Source organism: Hemiscyllium ocellatum, chromosome 4, assembly GCF_020745735.1.
Source record: "Hemiscyllium ocellatum isolate sHemOce1 chromosome 4, sHemOce1.pat.X.cur, whole genome shotgun sequence".
In the NCBI taxonomy this organism is placed as follows: Eukaryota; Metazoa; Chordata; class Chondrichthyes; order Orectolobiformes; family Hemiscylliidae; genus Hemiscyllium; species Hemiscyllium ocellatum.
Window position 1 is genome coordinate 27452867 of NC_083404.1, and position 24643 is coordinate 27477509.

The 24643-nt window shown below is 40.9% G+C and overlaps 1 protein-coding gene across 2 annotated transcripts in view; it reads left to right on the top strand.

Annotated features, from left to right (window-relative positions):
* LOC132815329 (collectin-10-like) overlaps positions 1-23761 on the top strand; it is a 53032-nt gene extending 29271 nt beyond the window's left edge. For both annotated transcript variants that reach the window (XM_060824185.1, XM_060824184.1), the window contains exons 3-7: positions 1142-1213; positions 9490-9561; positions 11478-11531; positions 17935-18030; positions 23297-23761. In XM_060824185.1, the coding sequence (XP_060680168.1) occupies positions 1142-1213; positions 9490-9561; positions 11478-11531; positions 17935-18030; positions 23297-23688 (686 nt within the window). In that variant the 3' untranslated portion in view covers positions 23689-23761. The remainder of the gene's footprint in view (positions 1-1141; positions 1214-9489; positions 9562-11477; positions 11532-17934; positions 18031-23296) is intronic.
* Positions 23762-24643: the final 882 nt, after the last annotated feature.

Sequence of the window (24643 nt, forward strand, 5' to 3'; positions counted from 1 at the left end):
CACAGCAAGTGGATTTGACTACACGAATACAGAGCAGAGACATCTTACTGCAATTGTACCCAGGGCTATAGTGATGCCACACTTGAAGTATTGTGCACAGTTTTGATCTCCTTAAATGAGGAAGGATGATCTGACTATGGAGGGAGTGCAACAAAGGTTTAACAGTCCAGTAAAAAGGACCGCAGATGCTTGGAATCAGAAACAAAAATAGAAATTGTTGGGAAAACGTAGCAGGTCTGGTAGCATCTCTGGAGTGAAAGCAGAGTTAACATTTCAGGTCCAGTGACCTTCTTCAGAATAGAGACTAATGTGCAGATTCCGATTAAAAAAGGGTAAAATTTCTACATGTTGACGTTCGGAGACATTTATGTATACTCAAACAATGAACACAAGAAGTTAGAGTGCAAATGCTCCAAGCAATTAGGAAAGTAAATGTTGTGTTGGCCTTTAAGCAACTGTAGTGCAAACATAAGGAAGTCTGCATTTGGTGAGACCATACCTGGAGTACTCTGCACAGATTTGGTCTCCACATTTAACAAAGGAGATAGTTGCTTTGGAGACGTTACAGAGAAGATTCTCCAGATTGGCTCATGGAATGTGAGAGTTATCCTTGTGAGGGAGTAAACTGAGTTTACCTGATTGTGACAGGGTAGACACCGAGAAACTGCTTCTATTGTTTGAGAAAATCAAGAACATAGGTGCATTATCTCATGATAATGGGTTATCATTTAAAACTGAGTTGAGGAGAAATTTCACAATTGAACGTTGTGACACTTTGGAATTCTCTCACATGTATGGTCCATGGTGACATATATGTGGCCTCTCACAGAATCGAGGGATAGGACAACAAGTGGGAAAGTAGAATTAAAGCCAAAGATCATATTGAATGTTGGAAAAGGCTTGATAAGTCATATGTTCTTCTTCCTTCCTGTTTCTTATATTCTCATGCAGATTTCCTTTCTTCCCATCCCACCAAAATGTCAAATATCTTTAAATACACAGTTCCCCACCTTGTCATTTTGCAACCACTATCGTATCTGTGCTAGCAATTCATCTATTTTGTTATGAGTACTTCTTTCTTTTGGATAAGGATTCTTTAATTAGCACAACCTGTATCTGAAGACTATTTTCTGTTTTAAAGGTGAGCAAGGTGAAACAGGTGACCCTGGTGATCCCGGAAAAACAGGAAAACTGGGTCCACCTGGACCAAAAGGTATGGTGCATGGTAGACTATAATTTTAATCTGCAGAAGTTTCTGTAATAACTGGATTCTTGTGTATCTGCTGGTCAATTAACATAAAATGATTGTTCTATAATATTGTCACAATCACTGGGAGAGTTTGGTGATCTTGCTGCATTTTACAGTTATAGGTTGACCCTTTAGCACGCTAAAGCAGAGTTTACACTCACAGTGTCCATACTTCCTTATGACTGGGAATGAAGTTCCTCCGCTAAAAAACTGATATTCCAGACTTTCTCCACTGTACTCAAAACCTGTTACAGACACTCTCTTGCCGTCCCCCTTTTGCACTTGAGGATCATTTGCTTCATCACCTGCAACCTGAGCCTCTGCTAATTTCTTAGTGCATTCAGGTTCAATCTAGCCATCACTTTTAGTGCAGCCTGTCCCTTTCAGTGACTCTCAATAGTTCATTGCCTTCCTTTTCCCCTGTTGATCGATCTCCTGTTCTCAGGTTTATGTCTCTAAACCTAATTTTCACTTGTGCAATCTGTCTCTATTTGCTTTTCTCCTACCCATCTTTCTTTTGTGCACCTGTAATTTCCCATGCATACATTTTCTTTCCTGAAATTTAGGCAAAAGTTTCTATCAGATAATACTGAGCATTTTATTTGTGATAAATCCCCTCTCAATGAATAGCACCCTCCTCTATGTGTTTCAACTGATTTAATAGTGCCAAAAAATGTATTATCGCTGTGCGAGGGAAGTGCAGGTGCAAATTGAGCAGAAAACTTTGGTACATTCTCTGACATTTGTGCCCTAGAAATGCTGAGTGAAAGTGAAATATCTGCCACATAGGCATGCAATATTCTCAATGGCTCAGGTGAGGTCAAATTTCTAAATGACTGGTTGCAGCAAAACAATTCATCACAGAGAAAATTCAGTAATATTCTTTCCCTGTCCCACTCCACACAACCCTGCTGCCTTACTACCTTAGGTGGGCAACTCAGCTGTGCCCCCAATGGTGATAACATTCGTGGAAAATATTTAAATGCCCCCATTCTAGGCATTTAGGCCGGGATCGTGGCACAGTAAAGGTTTGGAAGAAGACCAATGTTTTTACTAAATTACATTTTGCAACTTCAGAAGATGTGTTTGTTTACTTTGTGAATTCAGTGCTGTGATTCTATGACTCTACATAAATCCAGACCCTAAATGAGTTTTGCTTTTCAACAATGCCACTAATCTTTTGATGAAAGGACCAGCTAAACTCTGTAGGATTGACTGAATAGAACAATTATCGCTTTACTGTCAGATAACATTGGCGCTAATTTAGTTTTCAAATTCACTAATGTACATGGATTAGTACAAGGAACGATTCTTTGGATATTCCCAACTCCTTTATATCTTTCTCTCTCCTGATGAGCATTTCACACTGTACCAGTTCCATCCTGCCTGAAGAGGATTGATCATCGGTATGCAAGCTCTACAGTAACTTCATGTCACTTAGCAACCATACAGTTAACAGAGAATAGTTTGATTCAATCAATCTAGATGAAGTTGAGTTTTACCATTCTGTGTTAAATCTTTCAAATTCATCAGCACACTGATTTATCACAGAAGGCTATAAGTTTCTGAGATTTGACTCAAGGCCCTTTGATTTGGAAAAGCAGAGTTTTAGTGGAAACATGGGTGTGCGAGTGGAAGTGATTTATTGCAAGGTTATTTGATTTTGGCAAATATGAGCCTCGCCCACTCAAACGATGCAATGGAAATTTGCCTGCATTGTGCCCAATCTCCTGAGCAATGCACATGATAGCTAGAAACCAATTTACATTGCATGAGTGAAAAGTGCAAATTTCAAGTGCCAGTATAAACATGGATGGTTCTCAACTCGTTCTTGACAGTGGCATGTTCTCTTGACGTATATCACATTAGTTTATCACACACCTTCATTTCCAATAAAAATTGAAACAGTTGTCAAAAATTATAATCATTGGTGATCCTTGAGGCTTGATCCAAAATGTTATTCTTTATTCCTGTAATTAAGACCAGGACAAGTAATTGCATGAGCTATGCAAGTACATGAAACTATGGCTTTCTGATGTGATTGAGCATAAGTGATATTTATTTCTTTTATTATTCATTTAGCAGTTGCGGGCTTTGCTGGTTGGGGGTGGTGGGGGTGGGGGGGTGGGGGGGGGAGGGGGTCAGTATTATAACTTACTGACTGCCCTTGAGAAGGTGGTGGTGAGCTGGCTTCTTGAACTGCTGCAGTACACATATTGTAGGTAGACTTACAATACTGTTGGGGAAGAAATTCCAGGCTTTTGACCCAGCGACAATGAAGGAATGGCAATACATTTCCAAGTTAGGATGGTGAAGGGCTTGGAGGGGAAATAGCTGGTGGCAGTGTTCCCATATGATGGCTGTCCTTGTCCTTTTGAAGGCTCGTGGTTCTGGATTTGGAAGATGCTGTTTAAGATCGTTGGAGAATTTCTGCAGTGCATCTTTAAGATTGTGCCACTGAGCGTCAGTGGTGAAGAGAGTGAATATTTATGGATGTGGAGCCAACCAAGTAGGCTGCTGTGACTTGGATGGTATCTTGAGTGTTATTGGAGCTGCAAACACCAAGCAAGTGGGAGTATTACACCATACTCCTGACTTGAGTATTGTCGCTGGTGGACATGCTTTGAGGAGTTAGGAGAAAGTGAGCATTGCAGATGCTGGAGATCAGAGTTGAAGAGTATGGTGCTGAAAAAGTGCAGCGAGTCACGTAACATTCAAGGAGCAGGAGAATCAACATTTTGAGCATAAGCTCTTCATCAGGAATGCTGGAAACGTCGATTCTCCTGCTTCTCTGATGCTGCCTGGCCCGCTGTGCTTTTCCAGCACTATGCTCTTCGACATTGAGGAGTTAGGAAGTGAGTTAGTCACAGTAGAAATCCTAGCCATTGATCTGCTGTTGTAGTAATTACATTAAATCATTCATCCAATTCAGTTTCTGGTCAATGGTAAATCCACAATATTGATAATGGATGCTTCAGTTATGATAATGCTATTGAATGTTAAGGAGTGATGGGTAGATTCTCTCTTGTTGGAAATGGTCATTGTCTGGTACTTGTGTGGCACAAATGTACTTGCTACTTGTCAGCCTCAGCTGAATTTTGTCCAGATCTTTCATTTGGATGTGGACTGCTTCACTATTTTTGAGGAGCCGTGAATGGTACTGAACATTGATGAAAATCCCCATCTACTGATGGAGAGAAGGTCATTGATGAAACAGTTGAAAATGATTGGGTATAATTTAGAACCCCAAGGAACTCCTGCAGACATGTCCTGGAGCTGAGATGATTGGCCTTCCACAACTATGATGATCTTCCTTTGTAGCAGGTATGACTCCAACCAGCCAAGTTTCACCCTTGATGTCCATTTGGTCAAATACAGTCTTGATATCAAGTTTGGTCACTCTCATCTCCCCTCTGGGGTTCAGCTCTATGTTCAAACCAAGGATGTAAATGAAATCAGGAATTGATTAGCCTTGGCGTAACCCAAACTAGGCATCACTGAATAGATTATTACTAAGCAAGTGTTGCTTGGTAGCACTGCTAGTAACATTTTCCATCACTTAATTGATGGCGGAGAGTAGACTGATGGCATAGTAATTGGACACATTGCATTTGTCCTGCTTTTTGTGCACAGGACATATCTGGGCAAACTTCCACATTGTCAGATGGATGACAGTGTTGGGGCTCTATTGAAACAGTTTGGCTAGGAACACAGCAAATTCTGGAACATAAATCTTTAGTATTTTTATTGCAAAGTTGTCAGGTCCTTTTCAGTATCCTGTGCCTTCAGTTGTTTCTTGAAATCATTGGGAGCAAGTTGTATTTGCTAAAAACTGTTATTAATGAAGCTGAAGACCACTGTAGGAAGCCAAGATGAATCGTCCACTCAACACTTCTGGCTGAAGAACTGCTCTGAAGAAGGGTCACTGGACCCAAAACATTAACTCTGATTTCTCTCTACAGCTGCTGCCAGATCTACTGAGCTCTTCCAGCAATTTCTGGTTTTTGATTTTGGTTCCTAATTCCAGATATGTTTTATTGAATTCAAATTCAACCATCTGCCATGGCGGGATATGAACCTGGGCTCCAGAACATTAGCTGAATTTCTGGATTAATAGTCTGGCCATAATGCCACGAGTCATTGCCTCCCCCATTCACTTTTCCTGCCCCGATTAGATCTATTCAGGTACTGGATACAGGAATATGGTATCACACTCTTGCTGCAAATTTCCTTCACAATCTCCAGCCACATCATGTTGTTCTTGTGAGCAGGCTTCTTTGTGTAATTGGGTAGGGAAAGGGATAACCCTACAGACTCTTGCATATTGCAGCCTGAGGTCTAGTAGGTCACCTGGAAAGTGGGGTACAGCCATGTATGTTGAGAAACATACAGTTGTTTCCTCTACTCCACTTTCACATCATTCACTGTCATCTACACAGTGTCCCTTTAAGTAGTTCAGCTTATGGAAAACTCTCCAACTTGCTTGGTTTAATGCAGCAATGCTCAAGGAGTCTGGCAGCATCCAGAACAAATGATTCTGTTATTTGAACCCCATCCAGCCCATGTAACCTTGACTCCCTCCACAACCATCTGCATCATGCATTGCAGCAACTCACCAAATGATTCTTCATGATACTAAAACAGGTGAGAAAGCAGGCTGTGATGAGGAGATAAAGAGTTCACAGTTGGATGTTGATAGGCTAGGAGAGTGAGCTGGAATCTGGCAGACGAAGTTTAATGTGGATAAGTGTGAGGTTGTCCATTTTGGCCGGTAAGGCAAAGGGGGAAATTATTATTTAAATGGGAAGTAGATTCAAAGTGCATCAGTGCAGAGGGATTTGGGCATCATTGTGCATGAATCACAGGAAGTGGATATACAGGTGAAGTACACAATAAGAAAGGCGAATGGACTCCTGGCAGTTATTACCAAAGGATTGGATTATAAAAGTAAAAATGTCTTGTTACAATTATCTAAAACATTGGTGACACCTACATCTGCAATATTGTGTCCAGTTCTGGTCTCCTGACTTGAGGAAGGATGATGTGTCATTGGAGACTGTGCAGAGGAGGTTCACCAGTTTGTTTCCAGGGAGGGAAGGGTTGTTGAACAAGGAGCAGTTGAATAGCTTGGGCTTGCACTCTCTGGAGTACAGAAGAATGAAGGAGATCTGTTTGCGGTGTATAAAATGCTAAAGATGATTGATAAGGTCAACATGGAACAGATGTTGGTCAAGAGTGTGGTGCTGTAAAAGCACAGCAGGTCAGGCAGCATCTGAGGAGCAGAAGAATCAAAGTTTCAGGCAAAGGCCTTCATGTCAATTCTCCTACTCCTCGGAAGCTGCCTGACCTGCTGTGCTTTTCTAGCACCACACTCTCGAGTCTGATCTCTAGCACCTGCAGTCCTCACTTTCTCCACGGAACAGATGTTGCTTTTTGTGGGACGGTCTTGAACAAGAGGTCGTAGATATAGCAAGACAAGATAGGTTCAAAACTAAGAGACGGTAGTGAATCTGTGGAACTCACTGCCCAAGAGTGCAGTGGAGGCAGAATCAAATAACAGATTCAAGAAAGAAATAGATAGGTTTCTGACAAAAAGTGGGATAAAGGGCAATGGGAACAGGCAGGAAAGGGGTATTGAGACCAGCATAAGATCAGCCATGATCATGTTAAATGGTGGAGCGGCTCGAAGGGCTGAATTGCCTACTGCCCCTCCGAATTTCTCTGATTGTATGTCCCTATGTTCCTCAGCAGTCAGCCAGACACATGAAATTTACCATCTAGAAGGTCACACTTGAATACCACCACCTCCAAATTCCTTGCCAGGTTACACACGACCTTGCCATGAAAACATATCCCTTTCTTTTCAGCGTCACTGAGTCAAATGTCTTGAAATGTTTACCTAACAGCATGAAGGGAACATTTCTACTGCACAACTGTAACTGTTCGCCACAAAAATACATTAGGGATGAGTAATAAATTCCAACAAAGTGTCATGATTGCAAAAAGAAAAATATTGAGTAAAGTGCAATTGCTTGCCAGAGTAATCAAAGATGAGGTTAGACACAGAGGGTGGTATTTAACCTTGGTGAGAGGAATATTGTTCGCTGGCTGGTAACTCAGTGAGAGTCATATATCACCTCCTTTGGGCAAGCCCACCAAATTGAGTGGCTCAATGGCAGACCTCCTGGATGAATCCTATACCTGCCCCCCGGCAACCTCCTGAAGAAGTGCCAGTCAATCAGAAACCGGCAATTATCCAGTGCAGAAAGTGTCAATGACAGTAGCAGTACCTGCCAGCAATGTACCAACAAGAAGCTCAGGATCAGTGAGGGAGTTACACCACAGATGAGGGAGATTGGGGTGGGATAGCAGCATGTGGGCTATGCAGGAAGACAATAGGCTCCCCATCCACCACCTTCCCATCATTTGTCCAAGCCTTCCTTGGGCAAGGGTATTAAATTCCACACAGAGATTCATTAACTAATGCTATCTTATCTAATGATATCTAGGGTAATACAATGAATAGTGATTGGAAGATTTTGAGGATTACGTAAAGCATTTAGATATGTACTAATAATCGGCAGAGTTCAAATTATCATCATCACAGTTAGCATTAAAGTATGTCTCAGCATTTGTTAGATTTTGTTCTACTATTACAACAGTGGTAAAATTCATGGGTCTGGCTGACTCTACTGAAGATCATATCAGCATAGGAATTAGAAGTGGGCATTCAACCCTTCAAGCCTGCTCCGCCATTAACATGACCATGGCTGATCCTCTGTTGGTTCCTACTCCACATTTAACTATGTCCTGTTATAATAATAGAATAAAATTATGTTCAGTGTGTAAAATTTAATCACAGCTAATCAGATTCTAAAAATAAATGTGTCATTGGGAATTTTCCATGATTTGGGGATTCCTCTCGAATGAGATTACAATAAATGACTCCACCTACTGTATTGTTTTATCTATTGTGCCACTAAGTGCAACTACCTATTTCTACTTCAGTTTTGGGGAATGCAATGGGAAGTTGGCATCTTTGTTCATTGTCTTCCTTCTGCAAACATCTTGTTTGCACTAGTATTGCACTAGTTTGTATTCTTTGTATTTTTCTACAGCTATTTTACTCTTAGAGTTGAGACATTTCTTTCTTTGTAAGAATTGTATTTGTTGGTCCTAACATTCTGTGTTCCTCTCAACTTTTCACTCTTGTAATAGGTAGGGACATAATTCCGGCAGAAAGTCAGCTGGATAATGTAAATAGGGTCTGCGGAGTTAAAAACTGTTGTGTCCCAAACCCTGACATGGATACCTCCACTTCAGCACCCTATCCCACCAACGCGCGCGCGCACACACACACACATGCATTTGTGGGATTGAATTACAGTAGACCACTTTAACTTCACAAATATGGTGGATAACTGACTGGTTATTGACTATTAGACCAGTCACTTGTTTTACACCCAGTTATTGCTATTTTACATTAATAGGGAATAAAATATAATGGAGGACAAATCGTGTGATTAATCCAGCCCTGACATTTAACTGTGTACTTTTAAAATTATACCCTTGAATTTTTCCCAAACATAATGTAAAATTACATTTTCTCAGTGTTAAAAATCTTAGCATAAATGTCCTTTGGGGAGGACATTTGAAATTCATACTCAGTCGAGCCTATATGTGATTCTCCATGTACCAGCAAAGTGAACTTTGACATGTCTTGGCAAACTAATGACAGTTATGGACAGGCATCAAATTCTAGTCCTGTCAGCAATGCACATATCCTGTGAAAGAATAAATTTTAATCTCTGTTAGATTTAAATTGTAACTTTAGTTTTATACCTAATGAAATGCATTTAAGGAGACCTATATTGTTCATGATCAATTTAATTATACTTGACGCATCTGCATATATTTTAATGATGAATTGAGTTGACCATGAAAAGCTGAGCAATATAGCTTTGTATACTATACAGAAGCATTCAGCTCTACAGAAAATATTGGCATTAATTGCAATGAATCAATTTTTTAAAATTTAAGATCATTGTCATTTAAAACAAACCCGAAGAATTCTTCTTTTCATTCCTTTTGCTGCTCAGAAATATACATATTCTAATTTAATTAATTGCATAAAGTATACAATGAACTACTATTTTGCCTGAATACCTGCCATTTTTGTCAATAGCTATGCTGCAATGCAATAAATTAACAAACTAACCTGAAGCTTTACTTTTATTAAGGAATGATTGGTGAACCTGGTCAGAATGGAGAAGTTGGACGTAGGGGTAAAATAGGTCCGGTTGGTTTAAAGGGTGAGTCTGAAATTTGAATAGTGTAAGAAGTTTGAAGTTGCAATGTTTAGTTATAATTACATATTTTCTTCTCAGGCAGTTGATTATATTACGGAATGTTATAGAAGAATAAACAAAAATAATATAACTATCTCTCATTTAGCATACAATAATGTTTAGAATAAAATATAATGGAATAAAAGTCCTATTGCAAACATTTAAGTAATTAATTCACATTCATTCAGTTAAGGAACAATGCATTTATTAATTCCATATCATGTAATGATGAGTTTGTTCTCGGTTTCTTTAGTGAAGTGTGAACATTCTCGAGCAACACAAACTTTGCTTCATATTCTTGTTTTTTATGTACATTTTGTATAAAAGTGAGAAAAAAGGGTTGTCTTGTGGTGCAATAGTAGTGTCCCTATGCCCAAAAGATCCAGGTTCAAGTACCACACCAGGACATTTGAGCCACAGAAAGTGCATTTATAACAATGGGCAAACAAGCTGGCTATCAGTCTGCAGGTCCTTCCAAACAGCTTGATGGCAGGTGATAAGAGTGGATGAGTTTCCTGATCAGTCATCCAGAAGAAGGAAAGGACAAACCACTGTAGTACTTTGTTACAAGCACCAATCCAGTGGCGGTGAGCCCATAAGAAGCAAGGACAGATAAAAAAGCGACAGTGAAAGAAGGGAATTAGAAACTATATTAACTTACATTCAGTAAAAGTGATACCAGTATTTTATTTAATCTTAGGTTTAAGTGCATGTGTTGCATTTCATCATGCTTATTTCCACATTTATTGGATAAAATATTTGCACATATCCCAGTCAATCTAATTGATAGAAGTCGATTTTACATCTAAATAAATGGAGAAAACCAATTCACAATTCTTCCTGTGCCTCAGGATGAAAATGACATGTGTGATTTTTGTGAAAACAGTTCAGTTCCTCTCTTTTGATTTAGATTCAACCTGCAGGTGCAGAAACAAACCATTTCCCACAACACCACACCGTTGCTGGACCAGAGAATTACTGGGCGTACCAAAGCAGCACCTCTGCTTCAACAATTGTAAATAAACAGATTATCAGAAGAAAATCCAGTCCCTTATCTTTGGTGCAAAATAGTGCCTTACCATCAAATAAAATTAATAAATCAGTGCCAGAGGTACAGAAAACATTCTAGTAATAACGAGGCATTCATAAACTCAGGTAGTAAACTTTATAGATGCAACAGTTAATGGAACTCCAGTATTTTCAGCAAAGAGATCAGCACAATATAATTCCTGGTACAGTATAAAAATCTTATAAATAGCTGATACAGAGCTACAGTTCTCACATGATGAACATATTTTTGCACTGTAGTGTATTTATCCCCCCGGTTGGATGTAATAGCTGTAATTTGTGAACAAGTAGTTTCAAGCATGTTATACTGGTTGCAGGCAATGGGATACATTTCTTAAAACTGATAATTATTGTACATGTTGAATGACTTTTTAACCTCCAACACATTGGGTGGCAAGTGACTGCCTTTATAAAATAAACTTGCTGATAAATGTTGTCAAAATTCCTGTTCAAACCTGAATTATCCAAATATTAATTTTGTATTTTTTGAATAAACAGTCAGACATAAGTAAAAATATTTGTTGGATGGTATTTTCCAGATTGATACAACCATTAACATAAAAGATTATTTGTCACATCTACTTTTGTTCGTTAATGAACATGTCTTGCAATTATTGTATGCAAATCACATAACAATACATCATTGTCATGTACATGTAACTTTGATTTGACAAAAATGAAGCATGACTATTCTCTACAAAAACCTCTAATTATATTTTCATTTTAAGATGTTATAATACTGTATAAGTGGTAATAAGTAGTCTTCTATCTGTGAACTCATCTATTCTAACTCATTTTTTATTATAATTTAGGTGATAAAGGAAATAAAGGTTACCCAGGACCACCTGGGTTGAAAGGTGAATCAGGTATTGTTTCTGATTTCTAAAAATTTTTTATTCAGTTGTGGGATGTGGGCATCACTGGCAGTTGGAGGTGGGCTGGACAGAGGCATTTATTGCCTGTCCCTAAATGCACTTGAGAAACTGGTAGTGAGCTGTTTTCCTGACCACTGCACTCCATGTGCTATACGTAGACCCACAATGTCATTAGAGAGGGAATTCCAGAATTTTGACCCAGCGACAGTGAAGGAACAGCAATATATTTTCAAGTCAGGATGGTGTGTGGTTTCAAGGGGAACTTGCAGATGATGGTTCTCCCATGTACTCACTGCCCTTGTCTTTCTAGATGTAATTGGTTGTGAGTTTGGAAGGTGCTATCTGAGGATCTTTGCCAGTTTTCTGCAGTGCATCTTGTAGATAGTACATAACTGCTCTTACTGAGCGTCAGTGGTGAAAGGAGTGGATGTTTGTGAATGTGGTGCCAATCAAGTGGGCTGCTTTGTCCTGGACAGTGGCAAGATTTTAAGTGTTGTTGGTAGATGGGGAGTGCCCCATCACACACCTGACTTGCATTTTGTAGATGTGGACAGACTTTCTGGAGTCATTTCTAGCTTTTGACCTGCTCTTGTACCCACTGTATTTATTTGGTGAGTGCAATTGAGCTTCTGGTCATTGGTAACCACCAAAATGGTGATAGTGGGGGATTCAGTGATGGTACACAATTGAATGTAAATGTAATAATCCCAAACAAAACCCACAAAAGTCCACAGAGACTAGTACAATTGCAACATTTAAAAGGCATTTGGATGAGTATATGGATAGAAAGGGTTTGGAGGGATATGGGCTGGGTGCTGGCAGGTGGAACTAGATTGGGTTGGGATATCTGGTCGGCATGGACAGTGGGACCGAAGGGTCTGTTTCTGTGCTGTACATCTCTATGACTCTATGACTCTGTAATTATTAGGAGCTATAATGGATAGGTGACTGCAATTTATTTGATGATCATTTTGTTAAAAAGTTTAGAATTGTTCATGCTAGAAATAAAATGCTTTCCAACTTTTGGCATTAGGTGCACTAATGCAACCAACAAAGTGAGCCAAATAGTATTCCCATTGTATTGTTCCATTAAAGTGGTTTTGAAATGTGTCCATATTACACAGGGAAGAGGTGTTGGATATCTTAAAACACATAAAGGTGGGTAAATCCCCAGAACCTGAGGGAAGCTAGGGAAGTGATTGCTGGGCCCTTTGCTGAGATACATGTATCATCGATAGCCACAAGTCAGGTGCTGGAAGACTGGAGGTTGGCAAACATGAGGCCACTATTCAATGAAGGTGATAAGAAAAAGACAATGAACCATAGACCAGTGAGGCTGACACTTTGATGGGCAAGTTGTCAGAGTAAATCCTGAGGGACAGGATTTACATGTATTTGGAAAAGCACAGACTGATTAGGGATAGTCATCATGGCTTTGTGTCACACAAACTTAATTGAGTTTTCTGAAGAAGTAACAAAGGGGATTGATGTAGAGAGGTGAATGTGATCTATATGGACTTCAGTAAGGCATTCGACAAGGTTCTTCATGATAGATAAGTTAGGAAGGTTCGATCACTTGGAATACCGGGAGAACCAGCCATTTGAATACAGAATTGGCTCAAAGATAGAAGACAGAGGGTGGTGGTAGAGGGTTGCTTTTCAGACTGGAGGCCTGGGACCATCGGTGTGCCACGGGATCAGTGCTGGGTCCACTACTTTTTGTCATTTATACAAATGATTTGGATGTGAACGTAGGAGGTAAAGTTAGTAAGCTTGCAGATGACACCAAAATTGGAGGTGTAGTGAACAATGAAGAAGGTTACCTCAGAGTACAAGGGGATCTTGATCAGATGGGCCAATGGACTAAGGAATGGCAGATGGAGTTTAATTTAGATAAAGGTGATGAACTGTATTTTGGAAAGGCAAATCAGGGCAGCAGGACTTATACACTTAATGGTAATTTCCTGGGGAGTGTTGCTGCACAAAGACATCTTGGAGTTCAGGTTCATTCTTCCTTGCAAATGGCATCACAGGTAGATAGGATAATGAAGAAGGCATTTGGCATACTTGCCTTCATTGGCTAGTGCATTGAGTATAGGAGATGGGAGGCCATATTACGGCTGTACAGAACATTCAATTCGGCCACTGTTGGAAAACTGTATGTTGTGAAACCTGAAAAGGTTTAGAAAAGCCTTACAAGGATATTGCTAGAGTTGGAAGATTTGAACTACAGAGAGAGGCTGAATGGACTGGGGATATTTTCCCTGCAGCATCAGAGGGTGAGGATAGGGTGAACAGACTAGGTTTTTTTTCCCATGGTGGGGGGAGTCCACAACCAGATGGCATACATTTATGGTGAGAGTGGAATGATTTAAAAGGGACCTACAGGGCAACATTTTCACACAGAGGGTGATGCGTGTGAGGAATGAGCTACTAGAGGAAGTGGTGGATGCTGGTACAATTATAACATTTAAAAGACACCTGAACGGGTATATGAATAAGAAGGGTTCAGAAGGATATGGGCCAAATGCTGGCAAATGGGACTAGATTTATTTAGGATATCTGGTTGACATGGAAGAATTGAACTGAAAGGTCTGTTTCTATGCTGTACATCTCTATGGCTCTATGACTCTAAAAAAAACACCCTTCCATATTGAGTGTCCAGTTTCCTCTGCCAAAGTAGAGACTATTTGTTCAGCTGCTTTTTTGTCTTCCTCCCATTCTGCTTTCTCAGCACTTAGTTCAAAGACCAATCATAAAATTAACAAAGATCCCTATCATTCTTTTGTTCTGATTATTTCCTTCTATGCCCTTGCTGATTTCATAATCATGATTCATTTCCCACTGCCTTGATTCCCATTCCCAATTAAACTGGTGACAGGTCAGCTTTTCTTCCTGCCTCAAGTGTTACACCGAAAACATTGACTTCTCCACATCCTGATGCTGCCTGGCTTGCTGTAGTCTTCCAACCTCCTGCTTGTCTGCCTTTGTCCCAACTTCACGTGTTAGCTGATATTCCAAACAATTCCCTTACCTTGGGCATCTTTTTCTTCACTCTTACAACTACCGTCATCATCTCCCTTCACAACGTCATAAATACCCTTGACCATGCTTTCCCTGCAAACCCCTACCTCAGGTTCCAATGTCTCATGAACTTGATTGTGTTTTTTTTGAAAAAGTAACAAAGAGGGCAGAACAGTGGCTATGATCTATATGGACTTCAGTAAGGCATTCAACAAGATTCCCAATGGGAGACTGGTTAGCAAGGTTAGATCTCATGGAATACAGGGAGAACTAGCCATTTGGATACAGAACTGGCTCAAAGGTAGAAGACAGAGGGTGGTGGTGGAGGGTTGTTTTTCAGACTGGAGGCCTGTGACCAGTGGAGTGCCACAAGGATTGGTGCTGTGTCCTCTACTTTTCATCATTTTTATATATGATTTAGATATGAATATAGGGGGTATAGTTAGTAAGTTTGCAGATGACATCAAAATTGGAGGTGTGGTGGACAGCGAAGAAGGTTACCTCAAATTACAACAGGATCTTGATCAGATGAGCCAATGTGCTGATGAATGGCAGATGGAGTTTAATTTAGGTAAATGTTAAGTGCTGCACTTTGGGAAAGCAAATCTTAGCAGGATTTACACACTTAATAGTAAGGTCCTAGGGAGTCTTGCTGAACAAAGAGACCTCGGAGTGCAGGTTCATAGCTCTTTGAAAGTGGAGTGACAGGTAGATAGGATAGTGAAGAAGGCATTTGGTATGCTTTCCTTTATTGGCCAGAGCATTGAGTATAGGAGTTGGGAGGTCATGTTGTGGCTGTACAGGACATTGGTTAGGCCTCTTTTGAAGTATTGTGTGCAATTCTGATCTCCTTCCTGTCAGAAGGATGCTGTGAAATGTGAAGGGGTTCAGAAAAGATTTACATGATGTTGCTAGGGAGAGGTTGAATAGGCTGGGGCTAAGGGGTAATCTCATAGAGGTTTATAAAATCATGAGGGACATGGATAGGATAAATAGACAGAGTCTTTTCCGTGGAGTGGGGGAGTCCAGAATTCGAGGGCATAGGTTTAGGGTAAGACAGGAGGGATATAAAAGGGACCTAAATGACAACTTTTTCATGCAGAGGGTGGTGCATGTATGGAATGAGCTGCCAGAGGAAGTGGTGGAGGCTGATACAATTACAACATTTAAAAGGCATCTGGATGGGTATATCAATAGGAAGGGTTGAGAGGATATGGGCCATGTGCTGGCAAATGGGACTAGATTAGGTTAGGATATCTGGTCGGCATGGACGAGTTGGACCAAAGGGTCTGTTTCTGTGCTGTACATCTCTATGACTCTATCCTTACCTGGTTAAAGCTGTGAATGTGGTGTTCTTCTTCAGTTTCCCACCTCAAGGCATGTTCTTGGTGACCAGTCTCTGAACCATAGCCAGTGTTGTGACATTTTGCGATGGGTAGGATATAAGAGGCAGCTGCCTCATCTGGAATGGGAATTGAACCCTCTGCTCTAGGAGTTCATCCAATCCACACTTGAGCCATCCAATCAACTGAGCAAGTAATCTCTTCGCGACTTAATATGATGTGAGAACCCAAAACTGATCCTATTTTCATGCAAATCTATGTTTGTATTCTGTCAATTAAATATACATCCATCCTATTACACAGAAATGTGCCCTAACAAAATTTAGGATTGACATCCACCATGACCATGATGCATTATTCATCTTCCATTCACCTTACCCACACTGCATCCTTTGGCATCTCCTTTAAAGTCTTGCTTCTGTTGGATTGTTCCAGACAGTGGCACTCATTCAGGCAAACAGCAGTGTAATCTTTAACAATTACCTCTGCTCCCATCAGCATATCAAGCCATCGGTAGACTCACAAGGCAACCTTTTCTTCCAGATTTCTGTGCTGCTTCTGATAATCTTGGCTGCAGACATGGGGCCAGCTTCCCAGTTATGCTGATACCACCTATTGTAATCTCTCTTGACCCCTCCACTGCTTTTGTGAACTGCATTGACAGGAAAAGAGGGGTGTCTGGTTTGATTAATTGACATCTTTACAAGGTTAGAACAAGCTATTTTATTAAGTCTATACATTAATTTGGACAAGATTAAGAATTGTGATATGAGAAAAAGCTTCTGGTATTGATGTTATAATGAATTTGATCCTTTTACAGAATTGTTAGAGAAGCAGGTTTGCAAAACAGATTTTGAAATGGGTGTTTTCTTAAGCACATTTCAAAACTTGGCAATGTTATTACGTGGCTTGTTGGATTTTATAGTTCACACTGAGTGAGTGAGCATGGAAGGCGCAAGAAGAACATAGAAGATGCATGGGATGGGGTGCCATGAAGATGGAGTGGAGGGGTTCTGGTGAGGATGTAAAAGGAGTGGAGGTATGGGGAGTGGGGGCAGCAGATGTGGCATGAGGCCTGGGAGCTAAAACCTTTGATACATCTGGGACAAAATCTCAGAGAACTGAGGCAGATCTTTGAACCAGCCCACTTCAGCATTTGTCCATCTTCAAGGCTGCATCTGCACTGTCTGTGGGATTGCGGGGGCTGACTTGTTCTTGCCCTTACCCTCACCTGAGTAATGCCATCAATTACATGCCAATTTGACAGTCCGGTGCAGTGAATATATAACTACAAGTAACTGGATTGAAGCTGCTTCCATTTAGACCTGCCCAGATTTCATGGGCCAAAAGGCCTGTTTTTATACACTTAATACAACATAAGACACCACATTACAACTGGTAATGGAGCTACAGATCTCATTAACTTGGGACTGAATTTCATTTCAGAGGCTATATGCCTGTTTGGTGCTGTCCTTAAAAAATAATCCAGCATTCCGTTACTATCCAGTAGAACTGCAATTATTTCTGCACATCCATGAAAATCGATAGTCCTGTAAATATGAATATATGAATGTTATTGATGAGACAGAGCTGGAACATTAATGCAAACTTTACTGTGAAAGCAAACTATGGCCAACTCCCATGCAAAGGGTAAGAAATTGGACACCAATGTGGTCTGGACCTGCAAGTTGCCAAATTTTGGATTCTGAACCACTGCAGAGTATTCAACTCAAAAGTCTTCTCCTTCTATTGTAAGCAGTTTTCAGTTCTATTTTAATATTAATTTTAAATTTACAGTGTATTAGTGGCCGGCAATAATTTGGCCAAAACTAAAATGTCAATTCATTCTTGAGAGTTGAAACTCCTCTGACATCTATTTCTGGTGCTGTTATGAATGTATTACTACAAAATTCCTCCATATCACAGACATCCTGACAGTGAATTGTTTTGTGCTACAGTCACAATTATCAGATAAACAAAGGATGTTCATTCTGGCAACCTCACTTCCATATCTGGTCAATTAACAGGTAGCTTTTGTGACTGCGGAAGATACCGGAAAATTGTAGGACAGATGGATATCAACATTGCTCGTTTGAACAATACAATGCGCTTCGTGAAGAATGGTAGGTCATTTTAGTTTTAAGTTGAATTGAAGCTGTTGCTCATGAAATAGGTATGCTGTCTTACGTTTTTGAACAATGCGAATTGAGGAGATTTTCAATTAGACCAAAATTTATGCTCGAATACAGTAAGACATTACAACTTTTGTCTCTAGAAATTTATTGTTCTAATATCCTTCAGGGAAGGAAAATCTGCCTCCTAACCTGGCTTTGCTCACATATGATTCCAAATCCATAGCTGTGTGGCTGAGTCTTAAGTGCCTTATGGACTGGTCTAGCAATCCACTTAGTTATACTTAACTGCTATAAGGTCTGATAAAGGGAATGAAACCATACAAACCACCAGGCACCAACCAAAACATCAGAAACAACAATGGCACATGCAGCCCTGTCCACCTGAAACATCCTCCTCACTAATATCATAGAATGCCTATAATGAAATAGAGGCCATTCAGCCCGAGTCTGTACTGACCCTCCAAACAGCATCCCACCCAGACCCACATATCCCCATAACCCCGCATTTGCCATGGCTAATCCACTCAGCCTGCATATCCCTGGACACTGCAGGCAACTTACCATGGCCAGCCCACCTACCAGCACATGTTTGGACTGTTGGAGGAAATGGGAGCATCCAGAGGAAACCCATGGAGACACGAGGAGAACGTGCAAACTCCACACAGTCACGCAAGACTGGGATCGAACCCGGGTCCCTGTCACTGTGAGGCAACCATGCTAACCACTGAGCCAGCCACCCTGCTGCCTGGGGGCTTGTGCCAAAACTAGGAAAGCTGTCACATAGACTAGTTCAGCAACAGCTGGACATAGTCATGCTCATGGAATCAGACCTGTAGACAATGTCCCAGACAACACCATCTCATCCCCTCATATATTCTGTTCCAATCAGCTTGACAGACATGGCAGAGATGGTGATAAAATAATATTTTGTCAGGAGGGAGTTGCTCTGGGCATCCTCAAAATTGACTCTGGACCCCAGGAAATCTCATGGCACCATGTCAAAATTGGCAACAAACCCTCATGCAGATTGCCACCTCAAAGCTCATGAATCAATTGTCCTCCATGTTGAACAATACTTGGAGGACACACTGAGGATAACAAGGGCATGGAATGTATCCTGAGTGGAGGACTGTAATGTCTATCACCAAATGTGGTTTGGTTAGCACCACTACATCCTGAAGGAGATAGCTGCTAGACTGCACCTGCAGCAGGTGCTGAGGGAATCAACAAAAGTGAAAAGGATACCTAATATCATCCTCAATCTACTTGTGGTAAATGCATCTGTCCATTACAGTATCAGTAGGAGTGACCACGACACAGTCATTGTGGAGATGAAGTCCCATTTTCACCTTGAAGATGTTCACCAGTGTTTTGCGTGGCATTGTTATCAAAGCGAAATGGGATAGTTTTCAAACAGATCTAGCAAATCAAGACTGAGCATCTATGAGGTGCTGTGGGCCAACAACAGAATCTTATTCAACCATAGTTTGTGAACTCATGGCCAGCAGATCCCCTGTTACATGATTACCATCAAGAGATTTCTCTGCAATTCGCATGGTCTCTAGTTTTGATAGGGCTCCTTGACACTTAGTCAAAGTCACCATGGATATCCAATCCCTGTACACATCAATCCACCACGACAAAGGTTTCCAAGCCCTGTGTTTCTTCCTTTCATGTTGTCCCAACCAGTACTCTTCCACCAACACCCTCATCCACCTGGTTGAACTGGTCCTCACCCTCAACAACTTCTCCTTCCAATCCTCCCACTTCCTCCAAACCAAAGGGGTAGCCATGGGCACCCGCATGGAACCCAGCCATGCCTGCCTGTTTGTCGGTTACATGGAACAGTCCATCTTCTGCATCACCCCCACCTGTTCCTCCACTACATCAATGACTGTATCAGCGCTGCTTCATGCTCCCACGACCAATACCTTCCACCCTGATCTCAAATTCACCTGAACCATCTTGGACATCTCCCTCCCCTTCCTGGACCTATCCATCACCATCTCTGGTGACTGACTAATCACAGACATCTACTACAAGCCTACCAACGCTCACAGCTACCTCCTGTAAAAATGCCATCCCTTATTCCCAATTCGTCCATCTCAGCAGAATCCAGGATGACCAATTGCACCTCACTAAGTCCCAAATGGCCTCCTTCTTCCATGGTCCTAACTTCCCTTCCCACATGGCCAACGATCCCCTCCAGCACATCTCCTCTACTTCACACACCACCACCCTTGAACCACACCCCTCCCAGCGCAAGAAGGACAGAACCCCCCTGGTCCTCATCTTCCACTGCCCTCCACATCACATCATCCTCTGCCACTTCCGCCACCTCCAAAGATATATTTCCCTCCTCACTCCTATCAGCGTTCTGGAAAGACCATTCCCTCCATGACTCCTTCATTAGGTTCACACCCCTCATTGGCCCACATCCCACTCCTGGCACCTTTCCCTGCCGCCGCAGGAAGTGCAAACCCTTCGCCCACACCACTCCCCTCACCTATGTCCAAGACCCCAGGAGATCGTTCCACATCCATCAGAAATTTACCGTACCTCAATGTCATCTACTGCATCTGTTGCACCCGGTCTGGTCTCCTCTACATCAGGGAGGCAGGATGCCTCCTTGTAGATCGTTTCAGAGAACATCTCTAGGACACCGGCACCCATCAACTCCACCGCCCCGTGGCTGAACACTTCAACTCCCCCTCCAACTCCATCAAGGACATACAGGTCCTGGGCCTCCTCCACTGCCAACCTGTTAACACCCAATACCTGGAGGAGGAATGCCTCATATTCCAGCTTGGGACACTGCAACCATATGGGATAAATGTGGATTTCAACAGCTTCCTCATTTTCCCCCCTCACCACATTATCCCAGTCCCAAGCCTCCAACTCGGCAGTATCCTCCGGACCAGTCCATCACTCCCCCACCTCTGACCTATCACCTTCTCCCTCACCTTCATCCATCTATTGCTTTCTCAGCTACCTTCCCCTCAACCCCACCCCCCTCCCATTCATCTCTCAGCCCCGACCTACAAGCCTCATTCCTGATGAAGGGCAGATGCCCAAAACATCGATTCTCAGGCCCCTCGGAGGCTGCCTGACTTGCTGTGCTTTTCCAGCAACACACTCTCAACTTATTCAAAAGCAGCCTTAATATTAGGGGCAGTCACTCTCACCTCTCCTAAGGAGTTTAGCTTTTTTATGCATGTTTGAACCAAGGCTATAACAAAGTCAGAAGTTGATCGAACCCAAACTGAGTGTGAATGAGCTCATTACTAATAAAATGCCAGCATGGTTCCATCCTTTTGCTGTTGATCGAGGGTAGGCTGTTGGGGTGGTAATCAGCTGGTTGGATTTGTCCTGCTTTGCGTACAACACATACCTGGGCAATTTTCCAAATGGTCAAGTAAATGCCAGAGTTGTCACTGTACTGGAACACTTGACCAGGGAAAGGCTGCTTCTGGAGTACATACCTTCTGTACCATCACTGGAATGTTATGCATCTTTGAGAGAAGGAATTAATGATGCGCTGAGTTCCAAAATGGCATTGATGGCATATTTCTGAAAACTACACTGACTGGGGTCATCATCCATCTATCATACTGACGTCTGGCAGATGCTGTTTGCACATGCTCCTGAATGTTCCATACAGACACACAGGATAGCTCAAAGCAAGAGTATGAATGTCCCAACACCAGCTTCCTCGAGCCAAAATTGCCCTGGTGTGTCAAAACAACAACTGTTACCCGGCAAACAACGAGTCATCCAAAACAAGGAAGTGTAAGTTAAAATACTTAATTCTATGTGAAATCCTGTGCAGAAAGAGAGATGCAAAGGAAGATGGGATTGAGAATGATAAGGAAGGAAGTTACTTTTGGCAATAGGAATGCTGCTCACCAGGTGAACAATGAATGGGATCCCTGTGTGCTTTTTCACTGGAAAGCAATTCACAATTTCCAGACTTGTGCAATTTTTCCAGGCCAATCTGACATCAAGCTCGCTCAAGTAGGCTTCACTAACTTGCACCAAAGCAAATAGAAAGAAAAAGTAAGCATCTTTGTTTATTCTAATCTCCACTCTTAATTAAAATTTGAAAGAATAAAGCTTCATTCTTATATATAAATTTGCAGTACCAGTGAGATTGTATGGCGACAATTAAGATTTACCACATCATTAGACTTTCCAATTTAGTGAATATTAGTGTTCTTGGGTAACCACTGTGGACAAATTCCTGTGAAGTAAAGCAACTTTACCTTCTGTTCAATGGCAAGTCTCTCAGTCAGATACCACTAAAGCATACCTTTTGTATGAGGCAGGCAACTTGGACTGCAGCATCTTGATTTCCACATTTAACTGCATGTGTGATCACTGGAAGTTGCTCACCAAATTACTTCTCAATAACTGAGTGCTGATAGCCTCAGTGCCATTGTTGCAGCAAATTCTGATGCATTGTATTCTGCCACCACAGGAACCTAATTTTCTTCTATGAAACGAACATTGTTTGTTTGAACTTGTTCCCTGCACAGATTTGCATTGCACAAATTAAGAGGTCACAGTCAAAATGAACTGATAAATCATGTTTGACAAACACTTTTGGTTAAATCCTCTGAGGCCAACAAGATGATGTAATTTAATCATTTTATTGCATCCGGATTTTTTCACATTCTCTGGAAGCGAGCTGGAAAATCCCATTCAATCAATTCAATTGAAACTAACCTGGAGAGAGGCAAATTAGCCAGATATTAAGGAATACTAGCAATATACATGGTCATATATCCCTCATCCAAAATATTTATCATTGTAAATTAATTAAAATTGTCATGTCAGAAGGTTGTAGTTGAAAACCTAAGGGGGACAATAGTTCGTTTTTCAAATAAGGGTAAGAAGAAAGAATAAACAGGGATTTATTTAGCATTTTGCAGCACAGTACATTTTAAATCACTGCCACTAAAAAATTTTGAAGTATGGGCCTTGTTGCATTACAAAGAAATGCAGCGACTAATTTGTGCATGTGGTCCCACAAACAGCAATGAAATAAACCAGGTTGAAAGTTGCTCCAGAATCCCGTTCCACCAACTTTTCAAACAGTGTTTTCCAGATCATCATAATTTGCTGCTTAAATAATTTATTCTTCCCTTTGGTTCTTCTGTGAATTTGCCAACTACAATATCTTAGCAAAAAAGCAGTTATAACTGCTGGCCACTTGTTGAATAACAAAATTAATTCTCTGTTTTATTCTCCACAGTTATTGCAGGTATTAAAGAGACAGCAGAGAAATTCTACCTAATTGTGAAAGAAGGGAAGAATTATAATGCTGCACTTCTGCACTGCCAAGACCGAGGAGGAACACTGGCAATGCCAAAGGATGAAGAGACAAACACACTGATTGCTGCCTATGTGAATAAGACTGGTTTATCTCGTGTGTTCATTGGGGTGAATGACCTAGAAAAGGAAAGACAATTCATGTACACCGACGCTACCCCTCTCCAGGATTATAGCCATTGGAGACCAGGAGAACCCAACAATGCATTTGGTGGTGAGGATTGTGTAGAAATTGTAAGCGATGGAGGTTGGAATGATGTGGAATGCCATATCACCATGTATTTCATCTGTGAGTTTTTAAAGAAGTTTTCATGATCTAAAAGGAGTTTGTGGGTTTTACCAAAGGTAACACTCACTAGTGGCTTATAATAAAAACATTTTGTTTTTATCTTTGGTTTGTAATGTAGTGAATGATAATTAATTACACTTAATTAGATCAGCCAATTCCAAAGTAAATCATAAAATTATGTACAAAACTTTTGGAGGAAGTTAGGATAAAATATTAATCGAAGATTTACTTTTCCAATTTGGAATTTCACTATATTGAACTCTGATGTGATATTTATATATTGTTTGGTATATTTTGCAATTTAATGCAGATGATCTAAAATGAACCCTACAGTGATCCATTTAATTTAGCCCCATACATTATTTCCTACTATACAGCCCAAATCTTTTTGTACAATTGTCACTTTTATAGTTTAACAACAGACCCCATTATGAAATCTGGCTCTACCCAATTCTTAACATCTTTACAAATCTCTTTTCAAAAAGATGTGTACACTAGGGACTATGCATTTCCCATCTCTTACAGTATTTAAAGACGTCACAAAGTTACCAAATTCTCAATAATGTGGCCATTTTTTGTAACTTTTGAGCATTTGTAACTAAGGCAATTCTCTCACTCTGCTATTAATTTTTTAAACTCCATTCCACCAGGTCAGAAAGCTAGAGTGTTAAGGGTATTAAAATGGGGAAAATTAGCTGATCAGTCAAAAGTTGCTCTTGTATTGTTTCCTCTTTGGTGACATCCAAGTACTCTTCAGGAAGCGAAACATCCAAAGATGCAAAATCCTTGGTGCTGCAAGATCTGAAATTGGGCTTATTTTAGACATTCCTTCTTTCATCTTCCCTGTTGTTCAAAAGATAGATGAAGTTAAAAATTACACAACACCAGGTTATAGTCCAACAGGTTTATTTGGAAGCACTAGCTTTCAGAGAGCTGCTCCTTCATCAAGGAGCAGTGGTCCGAAAGCTAGTGCTTCCAAAC